The sequence below is a fragment of the Telmatherina bonti genome (assembly GCF_933228915.1).
Source record: "Telmatherina bonti genome assembly, chromosome: 8".
Taxonomy (NCBI): Eukaryota; Metazoa; Chordata; class Actinopteri; order Atheriniformes; family Telmatherinidae; genus Telmatherina; species Telmatherina bonti.
In genome coordinates, this window is record NC_136626.1 from 35,417,919 (window position 1) to 35,441,068 (window position 23,150).

A 23,150-nucleotide genomic window follows, 5' to 3' on the forward strand; every position below is an offset into this window, starting at 1 on the left:
CGTGGTTGTCAATAATCGTGGCTGACAGCAGTCGTACAGTATGAGTACACATGTCGTAGGGTCAAATAGAGTACGAGGGACCAACCCGGTCGTGCAGTGGGACCACGGGAGCATTTCCCCGACAGGCAGAGTTCTAAAATCGCACAGTGTCCGCCTGGTATTACCGACTGCATTGATGCTGAGCCGCTTAAAGTTGCAATCCCCCCTCTTTCCAACTGAGTTGATGCCGTCTTCACCTGGTATTTTCCCAAATGTTAGCAAAATGTTTGGCACAAACAGAGGCCGCAGCCAGCAGCGATGCAGGTGAATTATCAGCAAAAAAATAATGTAATCCATCTGTCCCTGGTAGTTTGGTCCGCTGATGAAGGGAGAGAAAACAAACCTGCAGATGTTGGTTTTGGTAACAGACCACCGAGCAGTGAACATGGACGCTGCTCGCACGTCTTCACACAGCTTGTTGCTGATAGCAACTGAGGCAGGTCCAGCAGGTGTGTTTAGGCTGGAAAAGGGGCTGGTTAATGCAAATAGAAAATAAAAAAAATGCGTTTGCGAGACTTCAGTGTTGCGGCCAGTTTTGCTGCGAACAAAGCGTCCAGACGGAAAAACCCGTCTGTCTTCAACAGAAAGGCTTCCGGGGATGTTACCACTTCTGCCCAACAATAATACGCACGTTATAACTCGAAAAAGTGCAATTTCCGGGTGATGACTCCTTTAAGTCTCATTTATTAACATTAGAAAAAAAAAATGATATGGATTTGTTCCTAAGTTAGTAGATATTAAACACTGATGAGTCCTCTCATGAATAACCTGTTTCAACATGTTTTCTGATGTCCAGATTCCTGTATGACTAATCATTAACAACATCCCTGTAATTCTCCGAGTCAACCAGACTTTCAGGATCTGGAGGGGTGGCACCATGAAGGTGCTCATCCATATTCAAACCAGAGTTTTCAATCTCTGATCAGATAAAAGAGGCGGAGTTTGAAGCGACTGACCAATCACAGACATGGAGAAACCCTGAGGAGCAGCTGCTTCACCATGGAGGAGCAGTTACACGTAACACATATGAAGAATTTAATCACATCATCCAGACCAAAAGCAACACTGTTGCTATAGCAACAGCCAGGTAAATATGCTGCAGAACATGGCTGATTCTGTTAATGCAGCAGATTATAGAACATTATCATTGGACATCCGTCTGATTACGATGTTACAGACGTTTCGGGCAGAGCTTCTTCAGTTCCTTACTTTCATTTTATATATTTCCATTAATCCCACTGATATATGAATTATTTAAAACAAAAACAAAAAAAAAAAAACATTTTTTTACATAAATTATTTTACTCCTCCAGACATGTACAGTTACACTTTTTTTTAACTTGAATATTATTTGACTTTTTAATTACTTTGTTCATTTCATCTATTCCAAAGAAATATTTATAAAATGATACATCATCATAATTATTTAATAGAAATATTCTATAAAAACTCATTTTCTTGTCCAGTTTCTCACCGAGGTAAAGTTGGTGAGAAACTGGACGTGTTTATATGAAATTTGATACTAGATTAGTTTATCCTTCAGTGAGTGGCAGTGTGTTGGTGACTCCTAATGTCTACTGAAGTGGCCAAATTCCTAATATACCATCCTCACTTACGAGGCTGAATAGGTGTCAACTGTAGTAGACATGATGCGTTAAAGGATTAAGCATGTTTCCATTATGTGTTGGAATATTAACTCCTCATTCTGACGGCACAAGGAGCCGTGTGTAAATTCAGCGTTCTGCAGTTCTGCCATGTGTAACTAGAACCTCATTCAGGTACAAACACAGTGAAACTAAACACAGAGAAGGGGACAAGTCAACAACCAGTGACAAGGCTTCATTTCCTCACCAAAAGGACGTATCTGTCCATGAACACGCCTTCTCTCCTGTCTGTAAAGCATCTTGAGATGGCATTGCCGTGATTTATAAATAAAGTTGAATTGAATTGAATTGAATTGAATTGAATTGAATTGAATTGAATTGAATTGAATTGAATTGAATTGAATTGAGCACTCCTCTCATGATTCATTCACCTACATCAATACAGCCATTTTCCAGGAGACCTGATTGGCCAGAAAGTTATGCTTTTATACTCATACTTATCTCTTTTTTGGACCATAACCTGCGATGAAGCTGCCTTTCCCACTCAGTGCAAGTTGCCATGGTGATTCATCCCAGTAGGAATTAAACCAGCTTTGTTGTATAAAAAAACCCTGGTTAACCCCAAAGCTATGTCACCTCCATAGGAGAAGATCCAGCTTCCTCATTCTGGCCCCAGTTCACTAAATTACAATAATAAAATGACAGTAATTTTTTTTCAGACTTTTAATTTTTCTTTTTTTAATAAATTGCCAGATGTTGTAGAAGGTGTCCTAACATTTTAATGTTCTGTCCCAACTGGTTTCCTGCTTATCCAAGGTCCACTCACACATGCCGCTGCTCTGATTGATGCACTGTGATGATTCTGCTTCAACTTTCATGGACAGAATTTCCAGCCACAGTCGAGGTGTCGATGGGATCTGGTTTGGTGGATCAGGTTTCTGCTCTTTGCAGATGATGCAGTTCTGTTTGCTTCATCGGTCTGAGTATGAAGCAGTTGGGAAGAGGATCAGCACCTCCAGTGATGAAAAGAGGGCCGTGTTGGGAATGAGTTTCTGCCCTCATGTGGAGGAGTTCAGGTGTTTCAGGGTCTTGTTCATGAGCGAGGGAAGGATGGAGCGGGAGATGGACAGGTGGATCAGTGCTGCCTCGGCCTGTTGCAGTGAGGAAGGAGCTGAACCAAAATTAACATCATGTAATTATTTATAACATAATGTATCACTGAAAAAATTAGGAAATGATTATTTTCATTAAAATCGTTTTGCATTCTGTTTATTTTTCTTAATCTGCACACTGCCCTTCTGTCTCACAACGTTTTACGGGTATTATTAGCCGCTAACCTGCAAATTATGAACATCTGGCATGCTTTATAAATTCACTAAAGGCTCATTTATCCACAACACAGAATATATTAATGTACATGGATAGACACTCTTGTCCCTCTCTTGTGTGATATATGCATTAAATGCGGTTGAAACAACAACAGGTGAAATTATTTGCCACCCAAGTGAAACCCAACACATGAAACATGACAAACAGCAGGACAGTGTAGCGCATCACGCTCTCAGATGCTACTCTCCACTCATCCCAAGAGATTGGATTGGTTAAGATACTGGAGGGAATTCTGGCATTTACGAAGCAGTAAATGACAGATAAAACATAAATAATGAAGAAAGTTTGCTTGGATCGGCAGAAATGTTGCTGTTGGCTCTACTTCACAACAGAGAAAGACAACTGTGGTTCATCCTACGGTAAAAACAAGGACAAAGCCTGATGAATATCATCATTAGATGACAGGTGTCAAGGCTGATCCAGAAAAATTCAGGTTCTACTTGATCAGTCACTGAAACCCTCCCTGATTGGTTGTAAAGCTGCAGCAGCAACTAAAGTTGAACATTTTTCAACTTGCTTGTATCATGTTGCAACCCCCGTATGCATGTCTAAATGAACAGCGGTGAAATTTTACATGCATAATATTGCCTGTCGCTCAGCTGGAAGTGGGCAACAATTTTCACCTCATCACTCAAGTTCCATGTGAAATGAACAGATGTGTATAAAATAGAAGTAAAAGAAAAAAATAAAGCAGAAGTCCTGCCATAATATTGGATCTACTGCTGCACAGAGCCGGTGTTTTAATTTTCATTTCATCTGCCTTCAATGGAGCTGAGCTGATTAAATCAGCTGGTTTGGTGACTGGTCAGAAAGAGCTGCCAAACAGGACTTCCAGTTTCTACTTCTACTTTATACACCTCTGGAAATGAATGGAAAAGAAGCAATGTAGCCACTGTGTGTCAACCCTATAAGGCCTGTGATATGCTTGCTGCCAGCAAAGTGTCCACGTTTCGATGGTTCTCAGCATACATTTGGCCCACAGGCCTCACATGTTTCCGTGGGGTAACAGACTGCATGCGCGAGATGCAATATTGACTTGAACACTACATGTTCTCATGCAAACAAGAGCATGAATACAAGATCGAAGGTAGACAGTATGGCAGATAGTTTTGGAGAGCACCCCTCAGACCTTGTTCGCAACTAGCAGCATTTTTATAATTGTTCCTCCCTGTTGCACAGTGACAAACACTCATGTCTAACAGACAGGTAACAGGTTAGTAAACTGTTTTTTACGTAAAGGCTGCAGAGATACATTATCAATGGATTGACCTTTTCACTGGTTCAAAGTCCTGGTGCGGTGTACTGCCCCCTGGTGTTGACCTCCAGTATTGAACCCTTGCTTTATTTGTAGTGAGAAAACACACAGATGTAGCTGAACGTTGTTGTGTGCACATGTATACACAGCAAGCATAACACAGTCTTAAATCACATGTTTTCAGAAGATTTGCAAGTCAGTCGTTTGACGCAGCAAATGGAGAAATTACCACTGGAATCTGCAGTCACTGTGGAGATAGCTGGCATGCAACCAGCGAAAGAAGAAGAAAAGGAGAAGACAATGATGAGAACATGGACCGTAACGATGGTGAGAACCTTAGCAGAAAGTCTGATTGAGCATTGGATGGTTGCAAACGACTTCGTAGCAAAACTGTTCCTCCACCCACCGAGGTCTGAAACGGACGTTAGACAGAGGGAGTAAAAGCTGAGCCACATGCTCACTGTGGATAAAAAAGATTTCATAACCAACATAAAAGATGCATGGAAATATGAAGGGCAGCGAGGTCTGACAACACTTGAACCGGACGAGTCTATTAGGATGATAAAGGAGCATAAATGGGCCTCGAGTGGTATTTGTTAACAGGAAAGATACTAATAATTTTAAGGTCTGTTACTGTAAGACTTTCTTTCTTATATTCTTAACCCCTTGATAGATGTAAACTTGTATTAATTTTTTTTTTTTTTTTTTTTTGCCAGGTTTATTTTCTTATTACATATTTGTAAATAAATGTAGACATGAAGGAGTTTAGAATTAATTTAAGTTGATTTGTTAGCTGGTATTGGTTAACAGGGCTCAGTGGCTAACTATGACCTGCAGCTCATGTTTCTGTGGTCCAACAAACCTGCTGGAAAGCAGCCTGAAAGGACTTTAACTTTACAGTCAGCCACTAAGCCTCATTTTTGTCAGCATTGTTTCAGAGTACTGGAAAAAATTGGTAATAATAAAATATCAAATAAAAATAAACAATAAAATTATAAATAAAACATGGTAAGATGTGGATGGTAGTCTTTGTTCATTGGATCAGTTGATTTCCTATTGATGATCTGAACTGGTCTTTGATACATAGAGCACAAGTTTTTTCATTTTGTTTTTTAATTTTTTTTATTCAAATTAAAGTAAATTTTTAAAAATTAGATTTTTTTTTTTTTAAAAAAAGGAGATCTCTTGTTAACTGGACAGATAAAAGTAATCATGTAAACATTTAACGACATGAAAACATTGAAGCCAATTGAATTTAAATGACTATAGAAATAAAGTGACAAATCTTTCTCGATTAATCTGTATAAAAACAATCTCCTCATTTTTATTTAATATTTACCCAGTAAATGACACCTACATACTTTAATTTGATCTGTGACATTCACAAGGTTTTGGTTCATTTTGGATTTTTATGTGAAAAAAGGGAATAAAAAAAACATCTAATATATATATTCAATCTTTTCTGAAAAATGACTATTACTGCTTTAACTATGATTTAAAATAAATTATTAGTGACTGAAATCAAATTGCAGTGCAAGAATTTCACTTGAGAGCAAAAAGGGCAGAGGACCATACAACAAACTGTTCTTCTTGCATATTTCAGTCTATTAAATGACTGAAAGCACCAGCAGAGAAGTTTGAGAACATTACAACTCTGTACACATTCTGCAGTACATTAACCTTTGCCATGCCCATTCCTTCCCACACACTCTTTGTTCCAGCTCATTTACATCTAGTCTTCAGAGGATGTTCCAAGTGCACAAGCCTGACAGATTAAATTCATTCCTGGAACTTTGCCACCATCTACTGGTTTAACTGTGCATCACTGGTCCATTAATGTCGCTTTCTTTCTTTCTTTCTTTCTTTCTTTCTTTCTTTCTTTCTTTGCCATATTATAGTTTTTCTCAGCGCATTTTTTACATCACTAAGTACATTTGCACAACAGTTAATGCATTTCTCAAAACAATCAGTACAAACTGCAAAACCTAGTTGATAACCTGCAAAAGTGTGTCACTTGCTCAAAATAGATAGTTCAGAAGCAAGAATTCATGTCAATGAAAGCGTCAGTGTCATCAAAATGAAAAGTCCTGACACCATTGTTCATGAACAAGATAATTAAATGGCTTTGTCATGTTTCCATTATAACAGTTTACTCTCTAAATGTTTTCCGATGCAAAAAAGTCAGATCTTTGTGACACTACCTGAAAATGCACCATATACTATTTGCATGGCCCTTGTTCAATTTAGGAGACATTTTCAGGGGGGAAAAAAAGCATTTTAAAAAATATTTATACAATTTGCTTGACAGATTTTGGCAACTAATTCAACATTTTTGTATGCAATGACTCAAGCAATGAAATGAGGACTATTAGTTTATATGGAACGACTATTCAGCATTCACAAGTACAGTTGATTTTGACTGACATGACCTTAGCAAAGGCTAATGTTATGAAACAGCAGAGATGTATGAAAGCAATTGATGCATGTCCAAAAGCATTTTCACTTTGTTGGAAGGAATGAAAAACTGCTACTATGATGTACACATGACTAAATGTTGTGGAGGTTGATCTAACTGTTGTGCAAATAGTGTAAATTTGTGTGTGTAAATAGTGATGTCAGAAATGCATCAAAGCGACTGAGAAAAACTGTAACTCACTAAATCAAAACTTGCTTGTTGTTTTTGTTTGTTTGTTTGTTTTTGTTCAGTATGCTTACTTGGAAGCTGGACATAACTCTGCATGCCACAGCTGTCCAAAAGCTCATCATATGATACATGATATCACATCATAAAAAAGCTGGAAAATACTTTTCTTTGGGAAAGAAAAGTACACCCTTGTGCTTTTATATCTTGTGTAAACCAGTATATTGTGATTATAAAGATATTTCGTGGAAATTATTCACAAGTGAAATTTAAGAACAGTCGGTATAAATTATATAAAAGCCATTCTTACATTTTTATTTTTTTAATTGCGTATATAACGTTAAACACTGATGTCCAGCAGGAGGCGATGTGCGCAATGAATGCTGGTTTGTTGTTTTATAAAAACGCAGAAGAAGTCGTTGCTATTAGCTGCACCCATCAACCAACGCTGTAGATGATATTCAGTTACTTGCAAAAAGCGTCTACATGTGTCCTTACTGATTAATTAAGTAAATTGAAGAGCAATTAAACGTGGAATGATCATATTCTCGTTTTTTTATGAATGCATTTTGCTTGAGGTTTATATTCAGGATCTCAATGTTGGTTACTGTTAGCTTGAAGCTAGCTGATGTTAGCGTGTTTTGCTAACTATAAGGCAGGCTGATGGCGGCTGTTAAGCTCCGCATTAAGGAATTCCACTCCGCAGATAACGTCGGTGTTATTTATTTTAATGAGCTTTGATTTAAATGGAATTGGATCAGCTTTGCTGAGCTGCAAGCTGAGAACTCATTTGCTAATTTGGGCAGAAGCATCTGATGGTCTCCGCGGTATGATCCATCTGGTTGTTTGATGGGGCTGCTGAGGATCATGATGCCATCCAAGGTCCAGTTTTTAGCTGTTATGGCTTTTGGAGTTGCGATATTCCTGATTGAGAATCAGATCCAGAGACTGGACGAGTCAAGAGCCAAACTAGGTAAGATGCGTTGATGACTGATTATGTGTGTGAATGAGCTGATCTAACCTGGGAAACTGCAAAGTTAATATTAACATTGTAGGTCTATGTACACTGACCACTCACTTCAGAATCTCCCGTTCCACCTCATCATGATGAGAATCTCCCGTTCCACCTCATCACCATGAGAATCTCCCGTTCCACCTCATCACCATGAGAATCTCCCGCTCCACCTCATCATGATGAGAATCTCCCGTTCCACCTCATCATGATGAGAATCTCCCGTTCCACCTCATCATGATGAGAATCTCCCGTTCCACCTCATCGCCATGAGAATCTCCCGTTCCACCTCATCACCATGAGAATCTCCCGTTCCACCTCATCACCATGAGAATCTCCCGTTCCACCTCATCATGATGAGAATCTCCCGTTCCACCTCATCATGATGAGAATCTCCCGTTCCACCTCATCATGATGAGAATCTCCCGTTCCACCTCATCATGATGAGAATCTCCCGTTCCACCTCATCACCATGAGAATCTCGCGTTCCACCACATCATGATGAGAATCTCCCGTTCCACCTCATCACCATGAGAATCTCCCGTTCCACCACATCCCAAAGCTGCTCTGCTGGATGTAGATCTGGTGACTGTGGAGGCCGTTGGAGGACAGTGAACGCATCATCATTCAATTTAATTCAATTCGACTTTATTTATATTGCGTCAAATCACGGCAATGCCATCTCAAGACGCTTTACAGACAGAAAAAAAAACCCATAATGAAATCCAATTCATAATAGCCTAGATCAGGAAACAAACAGATTGAGTTGGAAGCTCCACCTCAATCTCCCATTCTGAGCAAGCACCCTGGAGACAGTGGGAAGGAACAAACTCCCTTTTAACAGGAAGGAAACCTCTGGCAGAACCCGGCTCAGGGACAGGCAGCCATCTGCCTCTGCTGTGTGGGGGGAAGAGGACAGAAAGACAACAGAAACTGCTAATCCCGGCCAAGGAGACCTGCTGAGACAGGAGACATACATGTTAATGATGCAAAACTGTTATTAGGGGGGGGGGGGGGGGGGGATAAGAGAGAGAGAGAAAGAAGCTCAGTGTATCAGGAAATGTCCCTCAGCAGTCTTCCAGGCTTGACGTGTTGTGTGTTCAGAGATGATGTTCTGCAGATCTTGGTTGGAACCAGTGCTTACTGGACTTCCTGTTGTCTTTCCATCATCTCCAACCAGTCTGTCCATTCTCCTCTGACCTTTGACATCAAGCAGACATTCTGGTCCAGACAACTGCTGCTCGCTGGATATTTCTCTTCTTCAGACCTTCACTGGAAACACTAGAGATGGTTGTATTTGAAAATCCCAGTAAATATTCAGACCAACAACCATGCTGCATTCAAAGTCACGTAAATCTCCTTTCTTCCTCATTCTCATGCTCAGACCTTCATCAAGTCGTCTACACGACTAGATGTTGCTGCCCTGTCATTGGCTGATGTAAACTTAGCAGGTGAAACTTTAAGTTATCATTGGGTGAATATTATGGATTGATATTTTTCTGCTGAATTCATCACCTTCCTGATGATGCGAAGTCATCCAGCATGCTGTACAGACAGTACATTCACATATAAAGTCACTTATGATGCGTGCGGTCCGTCAAAATCAGCTTTAATAGAGTTTTATCAGACAACAGTTTATTTTATAAGCCCCTATTAAATGCCTTCATTAAAAAACATTTCTTCAGTTTTAGCATACTGTAGTTTCATGAAGATCTGCTACAAGGCTTCGCTGGCCTTTCTCATGCATGTGGGAGGGAATACTTGCAACACCTGCGTGTTCTCTTGGTGTAAAAGCTAAAGATGGCAGCTGCTGGAGCTGAGACACAGCAGTTTTCTTCTGAGAAGTGGGTTTGTGTGAAGAAAGTTTGCCTTTGAGTAAACCGCAGTTGTTTGGAGAACGAGCGGTTTTTCCGACATGCTTGCTGTGCTAAAGCAAGTTCACACAGAGACCAGAAGAAAAAACAACTTCAAACTTCCCAATGTTAAAGCAGATTTTATGTTGTGCAGTCTCACCTCTGCTTTCTTACCTCCCTTAAGGTCTGATCATCCTTCCCTCACATTCATTTTCTGAATTCAGTGCAGGTCCACTTCTCCTATCCAGTGTGATGTGGTTTAAAAAAATCAGTCCATAAATACGGACAGATTTGGCTGCAGAGATGCATATTTCTGTTAGCTGACCTCGGCGTAACTATGTGATTGTCTCTCATCAGAAGCGTTAATGCCCCACATCATGTTTCTGTCCCTTTCAGAGCGCACCATCGCCAGACACGAGGTGGCTGAAGTAGAGCTTCGGCACAGTGAAGATGGCGGAGGCCGAGAGCCGTCGTCACTGGCTAAAAACGATGACATGGTCATCATCTACAACAGGGTGCCGAAGACGGCCAGCACGTCCTTCACCAACATCGCCTACGACCTCTGTGGGAAAAACCACTTCCACGTCCTGCACATCAACACCACCAAAAACAACCCCGTCATGTCTCTACAGGACCAGGTGGGACATTCTTCACTCAACACAAGATGATCACAGATCATCAAACACGCCTTTTATTTTATTCAATATTCATTTAGACTAAGAACATGAGGCAGAGGTCTAGGCCGAGGTCGAGGCCTCATGTAGAGGGGTGTGTCGGCAGCGAGGGGTGTGTCGGCAGCGAGGTAGGGCTGCACAATTATATTGACTTTGATCGAGATCACGATTTTGGTGGCCCAAATTAAATTAACCTGATCATCAACAATATTTACATTCATAACACAAGCTCTGCTGCATACATCTCTTATCACTCAGGTTCTCAATCAGTGTGTGAGCAGCGCCCTTGCCCAAACACCAAGGGGCAAACACGTGGTTAAGGCTTCATTAAGCTGCCTAAATACCAAGCGTGAATCGGTAAGATGCCGCTTCCAAATTTTTCCTGTTGCAAGTAACGGATTCTTTTCATTAAACCGCTGATTGAGGTGGTAAAAAAATACAAACATTTTTACAACCTGAGGCATTGAAATACACAAACCCTGCCGCGTGCAAAACTCACAAAGACTGGTGTTGAAAAGGTGCTGGAGAATCGGACATAGTTGTTTTGAGCAGGTCTTGAGAACTCTGGGACTGACTTCATCTGGACCTGCAGCCTTGTTCTGGTTCAGTTTCTCAGGTTGCTTCTTAACCTGATTGCAGGAGACAAACAAGGTGGAGGTCTCAGGATGTCCTGATGTGGAGGGAGATGAAGCTGTGTTCTGGTCCATGACTGAGCTGCAGGGTGACAGATTGGAGGCGTGACAGGAAAGCAGTGGGCTTATGGAGGGTATGTGGTCTTTTGGGCTGGAGGTAGGGGGTGAACTGAACCTGCTGAAGAATATGTTCAGCTCATTAGCTCTGTCCAGACCTCCATCAGGCTGGTCCCCCTTTAACTTGAAGCCGGTGATCTTCTTCATTCCAGACCACACATCCCTCACGTTATTCTGCTGGAGCTGACTTTCTAACTTCTTCCTGTAGTCCTCCTTGCACTTCTTAGTTTGTGTTTTAAGTTGTTTTTGTGTTGCCCTCAATAACTCCCTGTCTCCATCCCTGAAGGCTTTCTTTTTGATGTTCAGCAGCTTTTTCAGGTCACTGGTGATCCAGGGTTTGTTATTGGGGAAGCACCTCACTGTTCTTGTTGGGACGATGCTGTCCATACAGAAGTTTATGTAATCTGTCACACACTCAGTCATGGCGTTGATGTCGTCTCCATGAGGTTCACAGAGGATGTTCCAGTCTGTAGCCTCAAAGCCTCTTCTAAGAGACCAGATTCTGATAGTCTTGATGATGACTGGTTGCTGCTGAACGATGGGCTTGTAGGTGGAGGTGAGAAGAACCAGATTATGGTCAGATCTTCCTAAAGGAGGCAGGGCAGAACAACTGTATCCTTTCATATTTGCATAAAATAAGTCCAAGATCTTATTTTCTCTGGTGGAGCAGCTGACAAACTGCTGGAATGTTGGTAGAGTTGCAGAGAGGGAGACGTTGTTGAAGTCTCCGGAGATCGCCACGAGTGAGTTTGGATGCTGTGTTTGTAGCCGAGCAACGACGGAGCTGATGACGTCACAGGCTGTGTCTGGTGCGGTACCAGGTATTATAAAAACCGCTACCAGAATAACACAGGTAAACTCTCTGGGTAAATAATATGGACGGAAGCTCACAGCTAACAGTTCCATGTCCCTTGTGCATATCTTCTCCTTGACAGTAACATGTCCAGGATGACACCAACGCTGGTTAACCAGCACTGCAATTCCACCACTTTAAAACGGTCCGTGCACACCGCACGGACCGTTTTAAAGCCCGGTACAGACACATTACAGTCAGGGATGTGTTCATGCAGCCATGTCTCAGTGAAGCACATAATACTGCACTCTCTGTATTCTTTCTGAGACCTTGTTAGCATCTCGAGCTCGTCCGTTTTGTTAGCTAGCAATCTCAAATTACCCATGAGGACGGTTGGGAGAAATGGTTTAAATCTCCATCGCTTTCTCCTCTGTCTCACTCCCGCTCTGCATCCTCTTCTCTTTCTTTTCAACTTCATCGGGATTTAATGTGTTCTTTTGCTGATAATCCTGATTTGGGAGAGGTTAATCAGTTGATTCCGAATGCAAACAAGTCTTTCATTGCCATGGAGACTCATCATTACAAGCCTTGAAAGAGCCAAAAATATGCAGAAAATCTTCCTTGCAACACACCCTCCGAACCGGCATGAAATCCTCAGAAAAAAAAGACCTCATTTGAGGTAATATCTATGTGAGAAGAGTTTGTACTTTTAAAAAATCAAGATAGCAAGTCAGAGCTACTACAATTTGCTGCCATCAGACGGTGCAGTCTAGAATGGCAATTTTTTTTGCCATATTTTTGCCAATTTTGCCGCCCGTCTTTGGTCGTCTATCTTCATTCTCCTTCTCAGTTGCTAAAAAAGTTAAGTAGTATGTTTGTGACGAGCTGGTGCTTCAAAATTATAATTAAAATAACTGCGAAACTAGTACCTGTCATGTGGTTTTCCATGTTACGACCGAAAAAACAAGAAGCACGAAGCAAATATCCAGTAGAGGTATGTATGTCACGCCTGCCCTCTGTCCAATCAGAGCCCTTCCCAACTCGCCGCTCTAAAGCGGAATTAAGTAAGGACGTGTTTCCATGTAAACCTTAATTTGGATTTATTATGTCCATATAAACTTGTAGGACAATACGGTTCATTCATCATGTAACTGTACCCAGTGTGAATGAAGGGAATTAGCTACATGTTGAGGTAGAAAGCATCTGAAATCAAACTGACCATTATGACGCGTCCCTACAGGACTGGTGTGGATATGAAGCCTGTTGGGACACTAATCCACACCTGTCCCTGCAGGACTGATCTTCCTCAAGTATACCTAATGATAAAATGCACAACAGCCTTTTGCATGTTTTTTTTTCTTCATATGCCGACTTTTAGGAACTATCTGGTGAAAATTACGTTGGTGTGTTTGGAGTGTGTGTACCTCCGTGTTTATTCGTCCCTGCTTTTCCTGGCACATCTCCAACACATGTGAGTCGCTGTATTAGTCCACATTACTGAAGTTGCGTCTGCAGCTGTTTTGTTTTAATATGTTTTCATCCCTGGGTGTGTTTGTTTCCAGGCTTAACATAATAAAACCTGATATTTGCTGCCTATTAGGCTGAGCGCTCGCTGCTGTCAGTGCAGCTCAGGTCACGCAGTGTAAATGCCCCAAAGCTGTACTATTGTTATGTCAGCCTGTCAGTGCCAAGGTAATATCCTGTCTGCCATCTTACAATAGCCCTACGTCGCTTCACACATTCTCTGAACATGATCAGATGGAGATGAGTGGGGATGATTTGGTCTGCAGACACACCACAGCTCATTTTGTAGCACTTACATTTATATCAAGCCAAAGCAGAACATTTTAACTCTCTCACATTGTGTGGCTTGCATCCACCTCCACGTCCAGCGTGGACATTTTGTTGTCGCTGTATTTTCCTGCTGCTCTGTAATGAATTCCCATTATCTGCGTCTGCAGGTGCGCTTTGTTCGGAACGTCACCTCGTGGAGAGAAATGAAGCCCGGCTTCTACCACGGTCACGTTGCTTATCTGGACTTCTCCAAGTAAGGCCCTTCATTTCCTGTAATGCTATTAATATCCAGATTAGTTACCCACAGTTAGCAGAGCAGATAAAGGTGTGTGGGGGGGGGTGGGGGGTCATGTATTGATTGCTAACTGATGCTGTAATGTGGATTAACAGCATTGTTGTTCTTATCCCACCTGACACTATCAAGCCAGTGATCACAGCTAATTAATCTAATGGTCTAAGTGTTTTTTCTTTGTGAGAGAGACTGTTGACAACCCTCCCCCATCCTCACCCCCTCCACCCCGCCGCCCTTCACTGATGCAATACAATGAATATGAAGCACCAAGCTTTTCAAACTTCAGTTCAGCTTTATAAACACGGTACAAATTCACAATTAAATCATCTCAGGGTACTTTTACAGACACAGTCCACTTAAATCCACTTCATTTTCATGTTGTAGCTTATATAAACCAAATAATAAGAATAATTACCGGTACTTAGCTGAGGAAGGAACAGATTGCATCAAACCTTCGCTTACAATCGTCCATCTTGAGCTGCACAAGGCAGAAGTGGAGAACCAGAACCTCCTTTTTAACAGGAAGGAAAAACCTAGATCTGGATCTGATGGAGGAGCCATAACTCTAAGCCAGAGGTTCCTGCTGGGAAAGAAGAAGAGAAACACACATTCATGACAAGAACAGTGTCACATATTATGGTGTTATAGCTGCACGACTAAAGGTGCAAACACACTTACCCATTTATGGATGATAGAGAGCATCAATTAGCCTTTAGTGTCACCAAGACAGATGAAGTTTGAAGCCTGAGCTTTCAGGTATAGAGTATGTGAATCCAAACTGGGAGCGTCCAATACTGGGGGGGCTTTTTCCCTTCCTGAGGACCTAAAGTGAAAGATCTCACACTCGCCCATTAAAGCACACAAGAGCAAGTGAGCGAGGTGACGGAAACATCTCATTTTTAGGTGTCAGACACGGAACATGGAGACACGTTTGACTGTTAAACCTATAGAAAGTGAATTTTGAACACCAGGAGACCGTTTAGATCTAATTCCGCCTGGAAGCTTCTGGAGCGTATCTGTGTTTCCAGAATGAGAGCCTCTTTGTATCTGTGCAGATATGGTGTGAAGGGGAAGCCGCTGTACATCAACGTGGTCCGGGATCCAATCGAGCGCCTTGTGTCCTACTACTACTTTCTTCGCTTTGGAGACGACTACCGACCGGGCCTACGACGGAGGAAGCAAGGCGACAAGAAGGTCAGCATCTGCTGCTCTTGACTTGTATTTAATGTGTCTTCCTCCAGATGTGACACTAACTGTTGTTCCCGCCTTGTTTCAGACCTTCGATGAGTGTGTGTCCTCAGGGGGGTCAGACTGTGCTCCTGAGAAACTCTGGCTGCAGATACCCTTCTTCTGTGGCCACCATTCAGAGTGCTGGTGAGCTTCTTTTAGGGCTTAAAGCTGCAACGTTTCCTCATTTTGATCGGAATCTGGGAAGGAAAAAAGCCGGAACATCTGAATCCAATCACTTCGCAGATGGAGCAATGAAAGATGTTTTACATAAATATACTTAACAGGGTTGTGACGATATGCTTTTGTCCCGATGCGATTCGATTCTGATTTTTTGAGTGGTGATTCGATTTAAATTGCAATTCTCACAATTCTTCAACATTGCTTATTTTTGTAGATTAACAACAAAAAAAAGTACAAAACTTTTTGTTGCCCCTTTTTTTTTCTGATTTCAATCAGGGAAAAAAGACAACGCAGTAGCCGGGCATTCATTCTGCTGCTATAATGCCCAAGAAGACAAGTGAAAAGATCAATAAAAACACCAAAAATAGACAAATGTATCATGGATTATTTTTATTAATTTAAAAAGAAAAATTTAAATTGTGAAGCAAAAAAATTAATTTTTCGATTCGATTTTCCCACCACAAATTAATTGAAAATTATGATAAAAACATTTAAAAAATAACTATTTCAAAAATCTTTTAGAGTAACTAACCCAATTACTTGTCAGTACTTAGATGAATCAGCATTTTTGTTGCCAAGCAACTTACAATAAATTGCAGTAAATGTAAATAAATATACAGCTGTGCTCATATGTCTTCATCCCCTTTCATTAAAGAAAAGCTGAATTTACAACAGTCACTCAAATAACTGGAGACTTAAAAAAGAAACAATAACTAAAATTTGCAAAAATATAATTTAGTAATATAAGACACTGTTTTTTCATTTAATTGAGTTGAAGAAAGAAAATAAAACAAACAAACAAATGTGTCCTGGACAAATGAGAGACTTTTCTGTTGAACAGTGGGACAAAATACCTGCCAACAGGTGCAGAAGTCTGACTGAGAGGAACAGAAAACACCTGACTGGAGTGGAAATATTAAAGGATTGTTCAACAAAATATTACTTTATGACTGATGTAATATGTAATAATTTATCTTCTTTGTTTGCTTTTTTATAAAAAAAAAAATCTATTGAACCAGATTTAGAAAATAATGTAATGATTTTCATAAATTTTTTTATTTATTTTATTCAATTTCAGCTTATTTTACAGGCAGCTGTTTTTTTCCTTCTTTAATGAAAAGGTATGAATAAATATGACAACTGTAATTTTGAGTGCAAAATCTAAACAACACTCCAGGTAAATATCAGTTGTTATCGTATCTCCTGATACTAAGATATATCTGCGTTTTATGTTCTTAAAGTTATCTGTGCAATATTTCCTTGCAGGAATGCGGGCAGTAGGTGGGCGTTGGAACAGGCTAAATACAACCTGGTGAACGAGTACATGTTAGTAGGAGTCACTGAGGAGCTGGAGGACTTCATCATGATCCTGGAAGCTGCTCTCCCTCGCTTCTTCAAAGGAGCCACGGAGCTCTACAGAACAGGTAGATGCTGTAAACACATCACGTCACTGCGTGCAACCTGGATCCTTTCAGACCTAAACACCTTTTCATTGATCTGACGGTAACGCATAGCTGGAGGGAGCACCGTTGTCTGTTTAACCTGTTCTGACATTTAAGCAGCTCTTCAGCAGGATCTGACAGACGTCGTCATGAAATAAAACTGATCCACTGTTGGCGGAGTACAGCTGCCATTTCTGTCTTTATGTTCACACATAAACTTATTAAAACGTGTTTACAGGAGAAGCAACAACAACATTCACGTTTAGATGCATTGCCACCAGTTCAAGTATTACACAAACCTAAACTCCTCGGGCAGGCGTTACCGGGGCAACCAACGGTACAACCACCGGACTGTGGAACGGGTTTTATCTGGATGCCCTTACCACATTAAACACCAGCCTTAAATAAGAGACACTGTGACGATGTGACAACAAGCAGCTCCCTGTGTGTGCAGTCTGTCTGGACTCTCAGTGCGGCGTGTTAATGCGACACCAGAGTGGGAGTGCAGCTGTTTGCAACGTGGGTGCTACGTGTGAGGGGCTGCTTAGTATCCATGTCTAAACCTTTCATTATTTACTGTTTATTTTAGTATTTATAGGTTTTTTAACAGTGTGTTAAATTTCTGTGAGTCTTGAAAAGACAATAAAAGGGGATTCTGTGATGTTTACCAGCTGTTTGGCAGAAGTTCCTTTTCTGCCCTGGTTGCATGAATCCCCGCTTTGTACTCATATCCACAATCTGGTTATTTCTTCTCTGAAGATTCATGGAACACCATGAAAACTGGAAATAACAGTGTTTTAACAACAGCATCACATATCAGCCTTCACAGGGTGAATACAATATATCAGTCTTTACCAGTAAAACCAGTGGTAGAAAAGTTCAATGAGCATCAATGTCCCTTTTCTGTCTCTTTCTTTTCTGTCCGACTCCCGTTGTAACTTCCGGGTCACGTGACTCACGTAAACTCAAATGATTTTACCAAGTAAATTTAAAAACTAATGGCAGGAACCTTATAAGACAGAGTGCAGGTATGTGATTATAAGCATTCATGAAAAAGAAACAACAAGGCTCAATGTTGCCATGGAAAAACAAAAAAAATCACACTCACGTCAGCTACAGTTCCTACACCTGAACTGATCATTAAATGATCATGGAACTTGTTCACAACCAGATGCATGAAGACCTGTCAGCTGCACCTACACCGATCATTCATACGTTCATTACATATTTATTCCGCAACGACGGAGCTGATGACGTCACAGGCTGTGTCTGGTGCGGTACCAGGTATTATATAAACCGCTACCAGAATAACACAGGTAAACGCTCTGGGTAAATAATATGGACGGAAGCTCACAGCTAACAGTTCCATGTCCCTTGTGCATATCTTCTCCTTGACAGTAACATGTCCAGGATGACACCAACACTGGTTAACCAGCACTGCAATTCCACCACTTTAATTGCAGCTCCGATAGGTTGATCCTCTGATTAATTATTCTAATTATCTGAGATCTATGAGAGGAAAAGACAGATGTCTAAATATAAGATTTAATTATTTCATACATCCAGTTTGAGTAAAAACATAAAAGCAGTCAAAATAGGAGGAAGTATATTTATTCATTTATTTCAAGAACAAAGGAATAAATCAAATGGAAACCAGTAAGCAGCCCTGAGTGTGTGACAGCACCACATTGGGATTCATGTTAATCAGAGAACAACAAACATCTACAACAACCTGCTAGAGGAAAGTGATGCTCTTACCTGTACGTGTTTCATCAGATCGATAGAGTTTTAATGTAAAATCCTGCAGCCAGGAAGTCTCAGGTGTATCATGAAACGTCCAACAAGCGTGACCGTTGTTTCAAACTCTTTATTTGCTTACCGCCGCCATGCACGGTTCACATTCTTCCTAAACCTTCTATCACCTTCATCTCATTCCACTGACCAAATGAAGTACTTGTCAGAGTTTCAAAATAAGACACCAATGACCATAGTTGAACCACAGGGTCTATTTTTTCTGCCTCCTGTCTGAAATGACACGCACAGAATAAAATACATAAATATACATTCACAAGTAGCGGGGCTGTTTGTATAATTCTTGTGAGATTATGACAGAAGTGTCAGATTGAAGATATATGTTCCAGCATCACCTGGAACTCAGAAGAAGATGTGAACATATGTCCACGTAAAAAAAACAAAAAACAAAAACACATTATTGTCAGTGAAAACCAGTAGATAGCATCCCAGTTCTATGAATGAGTAATGTCTTTAATGTCTGTGCAACAAGCTAACCTGAGCCGCTTTCAGGTGTGTTAATAGTTGATATGCAGGCAAATGTTTTAGAAAGTCATCAACTGATGTTGATGATGGACACCTCCAGGGATAGACCCCACATTCACTTTATCTGACATTGTTTGGTTTGGATGGCAATGCTTGGTAGTCTTTTAGCCGAGTTTCTCTCCGTCATGTTGCTATGCTACATGCTAGCATTGCTGCTTCTTGCTGTGTACAAACATCCTCTCTGCTGTATGGATCTCATGCTGCCTCCTGTGTAGGGGGGTCTCATAAAAAGGAACTAACTTCCACAAACGGACTACTTACTCCCCCAGATGGAGCGTCAGTCCCACAGTTCTGTGTGGTGGTGACGTACATGCTCAGTGGCTAATGCTAATTTATTGGTTTCCCTAACAACATCAGCATTTTTTACACAGCGCCTGAGCCAAATAAATAAGTTATTTATAAAGTAAAGAAGTCCAATAACTCTAAACAGAAAACTGAAATCAATATTTTAATAGTTTTTATTCACAGCTGGTGTTAAATGTTACAACATGACCTGCGAGATAAGAAATGTGCTTCTCTTTATGGATAAAACACCTCATGATAACACTTAGTAACTTCATATCCTTTCAGACTGAGAAATCTGAGTGGGTGGAGGCAAAACAGGATCGTTAGCCTTTAAAACCTGTTTGTGTTGCTCCAGGGAAGAAGTCCCATCTGAGAAAGACCACTGAGAAGAAGCCCCCCACCAAAGAGACTACCGCCAAGCTGCAGCAGTCCGACATCTGGAAAATGGAAAATGAGTTCTACGAGTTTGCACTGGAGCAGTTTCAGTTTGTTCGCGCTCACGCCGTCAGGGAAAAAGATGGAGAACTTTATGTGCTGGCGCAGAGCTTCTTCTATGAAAAGATCTACCCCAAAGTGAACTGACGGCGAGGAGGATCGTACGGGAGCTCCAAGAGAACACGCTTGTTTGAGAGGGCTGTAAACGGCTGGTGCTGCTGTTGAGAAGGCTGAACTGCCAACTTCCACTGGGAGAAAGTTCCCTCTGAGCGTGATGGTTTTGGATCAGGCCATCTTGGGGAAAATAAGCCACAAATGGGAACCAGTTCGAGTTGAAACTTGTATTTAACCCTGACTTTGTGGGAATAAAGTCATCTGGTTATGTTTTTTACTGATTGCACATCGGATTTGAAGTGAACTAATAATTGTTTACAGACTTCTGACAGTCAAGGCTACGTTTGTACATACTGTAGTAACATGCAGTGAACATGCTTTTGGACCAAACGGTGAAAGGAAACAGTGATCAGACCAGTTGTATTATTTGGTGCATGTTTTGTTTTTTTCCACTCAGATGTAGATTTGTTTACCTTGGCCATGTACCAGACTGTATCACAGAGATATTAATGTGCGTCTTTGATATAATAGCTGCTGTTTAGAGGCTGTGAAGGGACTGAGCTAGAATTAGGAATGGCTACCAATCAGACATAAGAACAGGGTTACTTTAGGTAAGAAGAGACTGTTAGTGCCTTTACGACAATGTCACACCTATCTAGGATCACCCTCCTGTGATCCCACAGTAATATTTTCGTGGGTTTTTTTTCTCCAAATACTGTTGTTTCCCACCTTTCAAACTTCCTGCCAGAATATAGAAACATGACTGCAAATGACTTGGTTTCATTATTTTCCCATCTTATTTTATAAAAAAGTTGTTGATTTGGGCTCATATGTTGGATCTATTGAGTTTATTTAATTGCTATTTTATTTTATCCCATGAAATTTGATTCCTCAAAACAGGTCCTGGATCTAACAAGGAACATTTCAATCTCGTTGATTATGCAACCCTCCATTCACTTCATTTCAATTTATGTCATGGCATTGTTTTAATTTTGTCACATGAAGGCATTTTAACCACAATGTAAACAAGTTCAATTCTTTCTAAAAAAAAACAAAAAAAAAAAAACGCTGAATGTTCAGGATCTAACAGATATCATTTAGTGCTAGAGTTCTGTCGCGACTTTTCCCGAGCCGCTTTCCCAACGGCAGGCGCATCACAGCAACCGAGACGAATGAATGAGAAGAAAAACTCTGGAGTTAAAAGTTTCCTACAACATTAACTACAGCTGGAGTCGCATGTAAAAATCTATTCATGCTAAACAGGAAACTATAATCAACATTTCTGTCGCTTTCATTTCCCTTTGGGGTTTAATGTTACAATATGGCATGCAAAGTGCAGAAAAAATGTTTGTTAAACCTCGCTTGATGTAGACTGTCCAATTATTGCACACGCACACTGCTGTAGGTAACGTGTGAGTGATCAACTCCCTTGGATGCATGAGCTCCTCAGAGTTCAGCAAACTGTAACCAAGCTTGACTTTGTGCCCAGGATGCAGATACAGGTTTCTGTTCGACATCCTGACAGCAAATACTCCTGTGAAACTTTCTCCACAAACCAGATATGAACTGGATGGTCAAACTTTCCTCAGACCCTGTAGCAGCTCCTTGAGGGTAAAGGTCTGGTTCACTGTCAATAGCCTTGTTTCCAACAGCAGGTGCAGGTCAGGATGCATCCCTTTGCGTTTCCATGCAAAAAATTGGGATGGGTACCCTAAAATTGGACCCAACACCTACTTTTTTGGGATCCTATGATTTGAGTACCAATATAACCGACCCAGCCCGAAAGGGTGGAACTTGACATGCTCCAATCCTTTGATTGCACTTTCTGTGCATAAAAACAAAGCAGGAATTGCATTTTACAGTGATTTTTGTTGCAGCCTAAAACCTCCTCTTGATTAAGGCCCATCTTCTTTACGTAATAAACAGTAACACACCAAATAGAAAGACCATGAACTGCTGGATGACCACCACTCTCCTTCATTTCTGAGTCATGTTTCAGATCGACTTTAAGGAAGGTTTGGTGAGCTGCGATGGCGTATGCTATTACGTAGCTGTGGCATTCAGCTAATTCTCGTCTCTAAGATGAGGTTAGTCGGCTGTAGGATATAACGGCATTGGTTACAGCTACACAGGTGGCTCTTTTACCTCCATTTGACAATGAAGAAGTGTGCCAGGCAAGACCTTAACATCCACATCTTTCAGGATCTGAAGTTCCATTCATACATCCATCTTCTGCCGCTTCTCTCGGGTTAGGTCGCGGGGGCAGCAGCCTAAGCAGGGAGGGAGGGAAGCCCAGACTTCCCTCTCTCCAGCCACATTTACCAGCTCCGTTCCCAGGCCATCCGAGAGATATAATTCCAGTATGTCCTGGGTCTTCCTCAGGTTTTCCTCCCGCAGGGACGTACCTGGAACACCTCACAAGAGAGGCGTCCAGGAGGCATCCTAACCAGATGCCCAGGCAACCTAGACTGTCTCCTCTTGATGTGGAAGAGCAGCGGCTCTACTCTGATCTCCTCCCGGATGACTGAGCTTCTCATCTTATCTATAATGGAGAGCCCAGCCACCCTGCGGAGGAAACTCATTTCAGCCACCTGTATACGAGATCTCGTACTTTTGGTCACGACCCACAGCTCATGACTATAGGTCAGGGTAGGAACGTAGATTGACTGGTAAATCGAGAGCTTCACCTTCTGGCTCAGCTCCTTCACCACGACAGATCGTCACAGAGTCTGCATTACTGCAGACGCCGCAACAATCCGCCTGTCAATCTCACGGTCCATCCTTCCCTACCTTGTGAAGAAGAACCCCAGATATTTGAAATTGTCCACTTTAGGCAGGACCTCAGTTCCGACTCGAAGTGGACAATGGTCTCGGATTTGGAGCTGGATTCTCATCCCAGCCACTTCACAATCGGCTGCAAATCGCCCAAGCGAGAGCTGGAGATCACGACCAGATGAAGCCAACAGGACCACATCATCAGCAAAAAGGGGAGACCCAATCCTGAGGTCACCAAACCGGATCCCCTAAACACC

General features: G+C 41.4%; 1 protein-coding gene across 1 annotated transcript; it reads left to right on the forward strand.

The window, feature by feature from the left end:
* The first annotated feature begins 7,427 nt into the window (after positions 1-7,427).
* On the forward strand, positions 7,428-20,857 carry hs2st1b (heparan sulfate 2-O-sulfotransferase 1b). Its single transcript, XM_079245318.1, has 7 exons — positions 7,428-7,901; positions 10,190-10,431; positions 13,971-14,056; positions 15,151-15,289; positions 15,372-15,469; positions 16,772-16,929; positions 19,925-20,857. The coding sequence occupies exons 1-7, from the start codon at positions 7,778-7,780 to the stop codon at positions 20,149-20,151; spliced, it is 1,074 nt and encodes a 357-aa protein (XP_079101444.1). The 5' UTR covers positions 7,428-7,777; the 3' UTR covers positions 20,152-20,857.
* Positions 20,858-23,150: the final 2,293 nt, after the last annotated feature.

Bases quoted from the DNA above. Each gene is read 5' to 3' on its own strand.
- hs2st1b (XM_079245318.1), top strand. From the start codon at position 7,778: ATGGGGCTGCTGAGGATCATGATGCCATCCAAGGTCCAGTTTTTAGCT. The intron at 15,470-16,771 runs GTGAGCTTCTTT...ATTTCCTTGCAG, and splicing joins GGCCACCATTCAGAGTGCTG to GAATGCGGGCAGTAGGTGGG. The intron at 16,930-19,924 runs GTAGATGCTGTA...GTGTTGCTCCAG, and splicing joins CACGGAGCTCTACAGAACAG to GGAAGAAGTCCCATCTGAGA.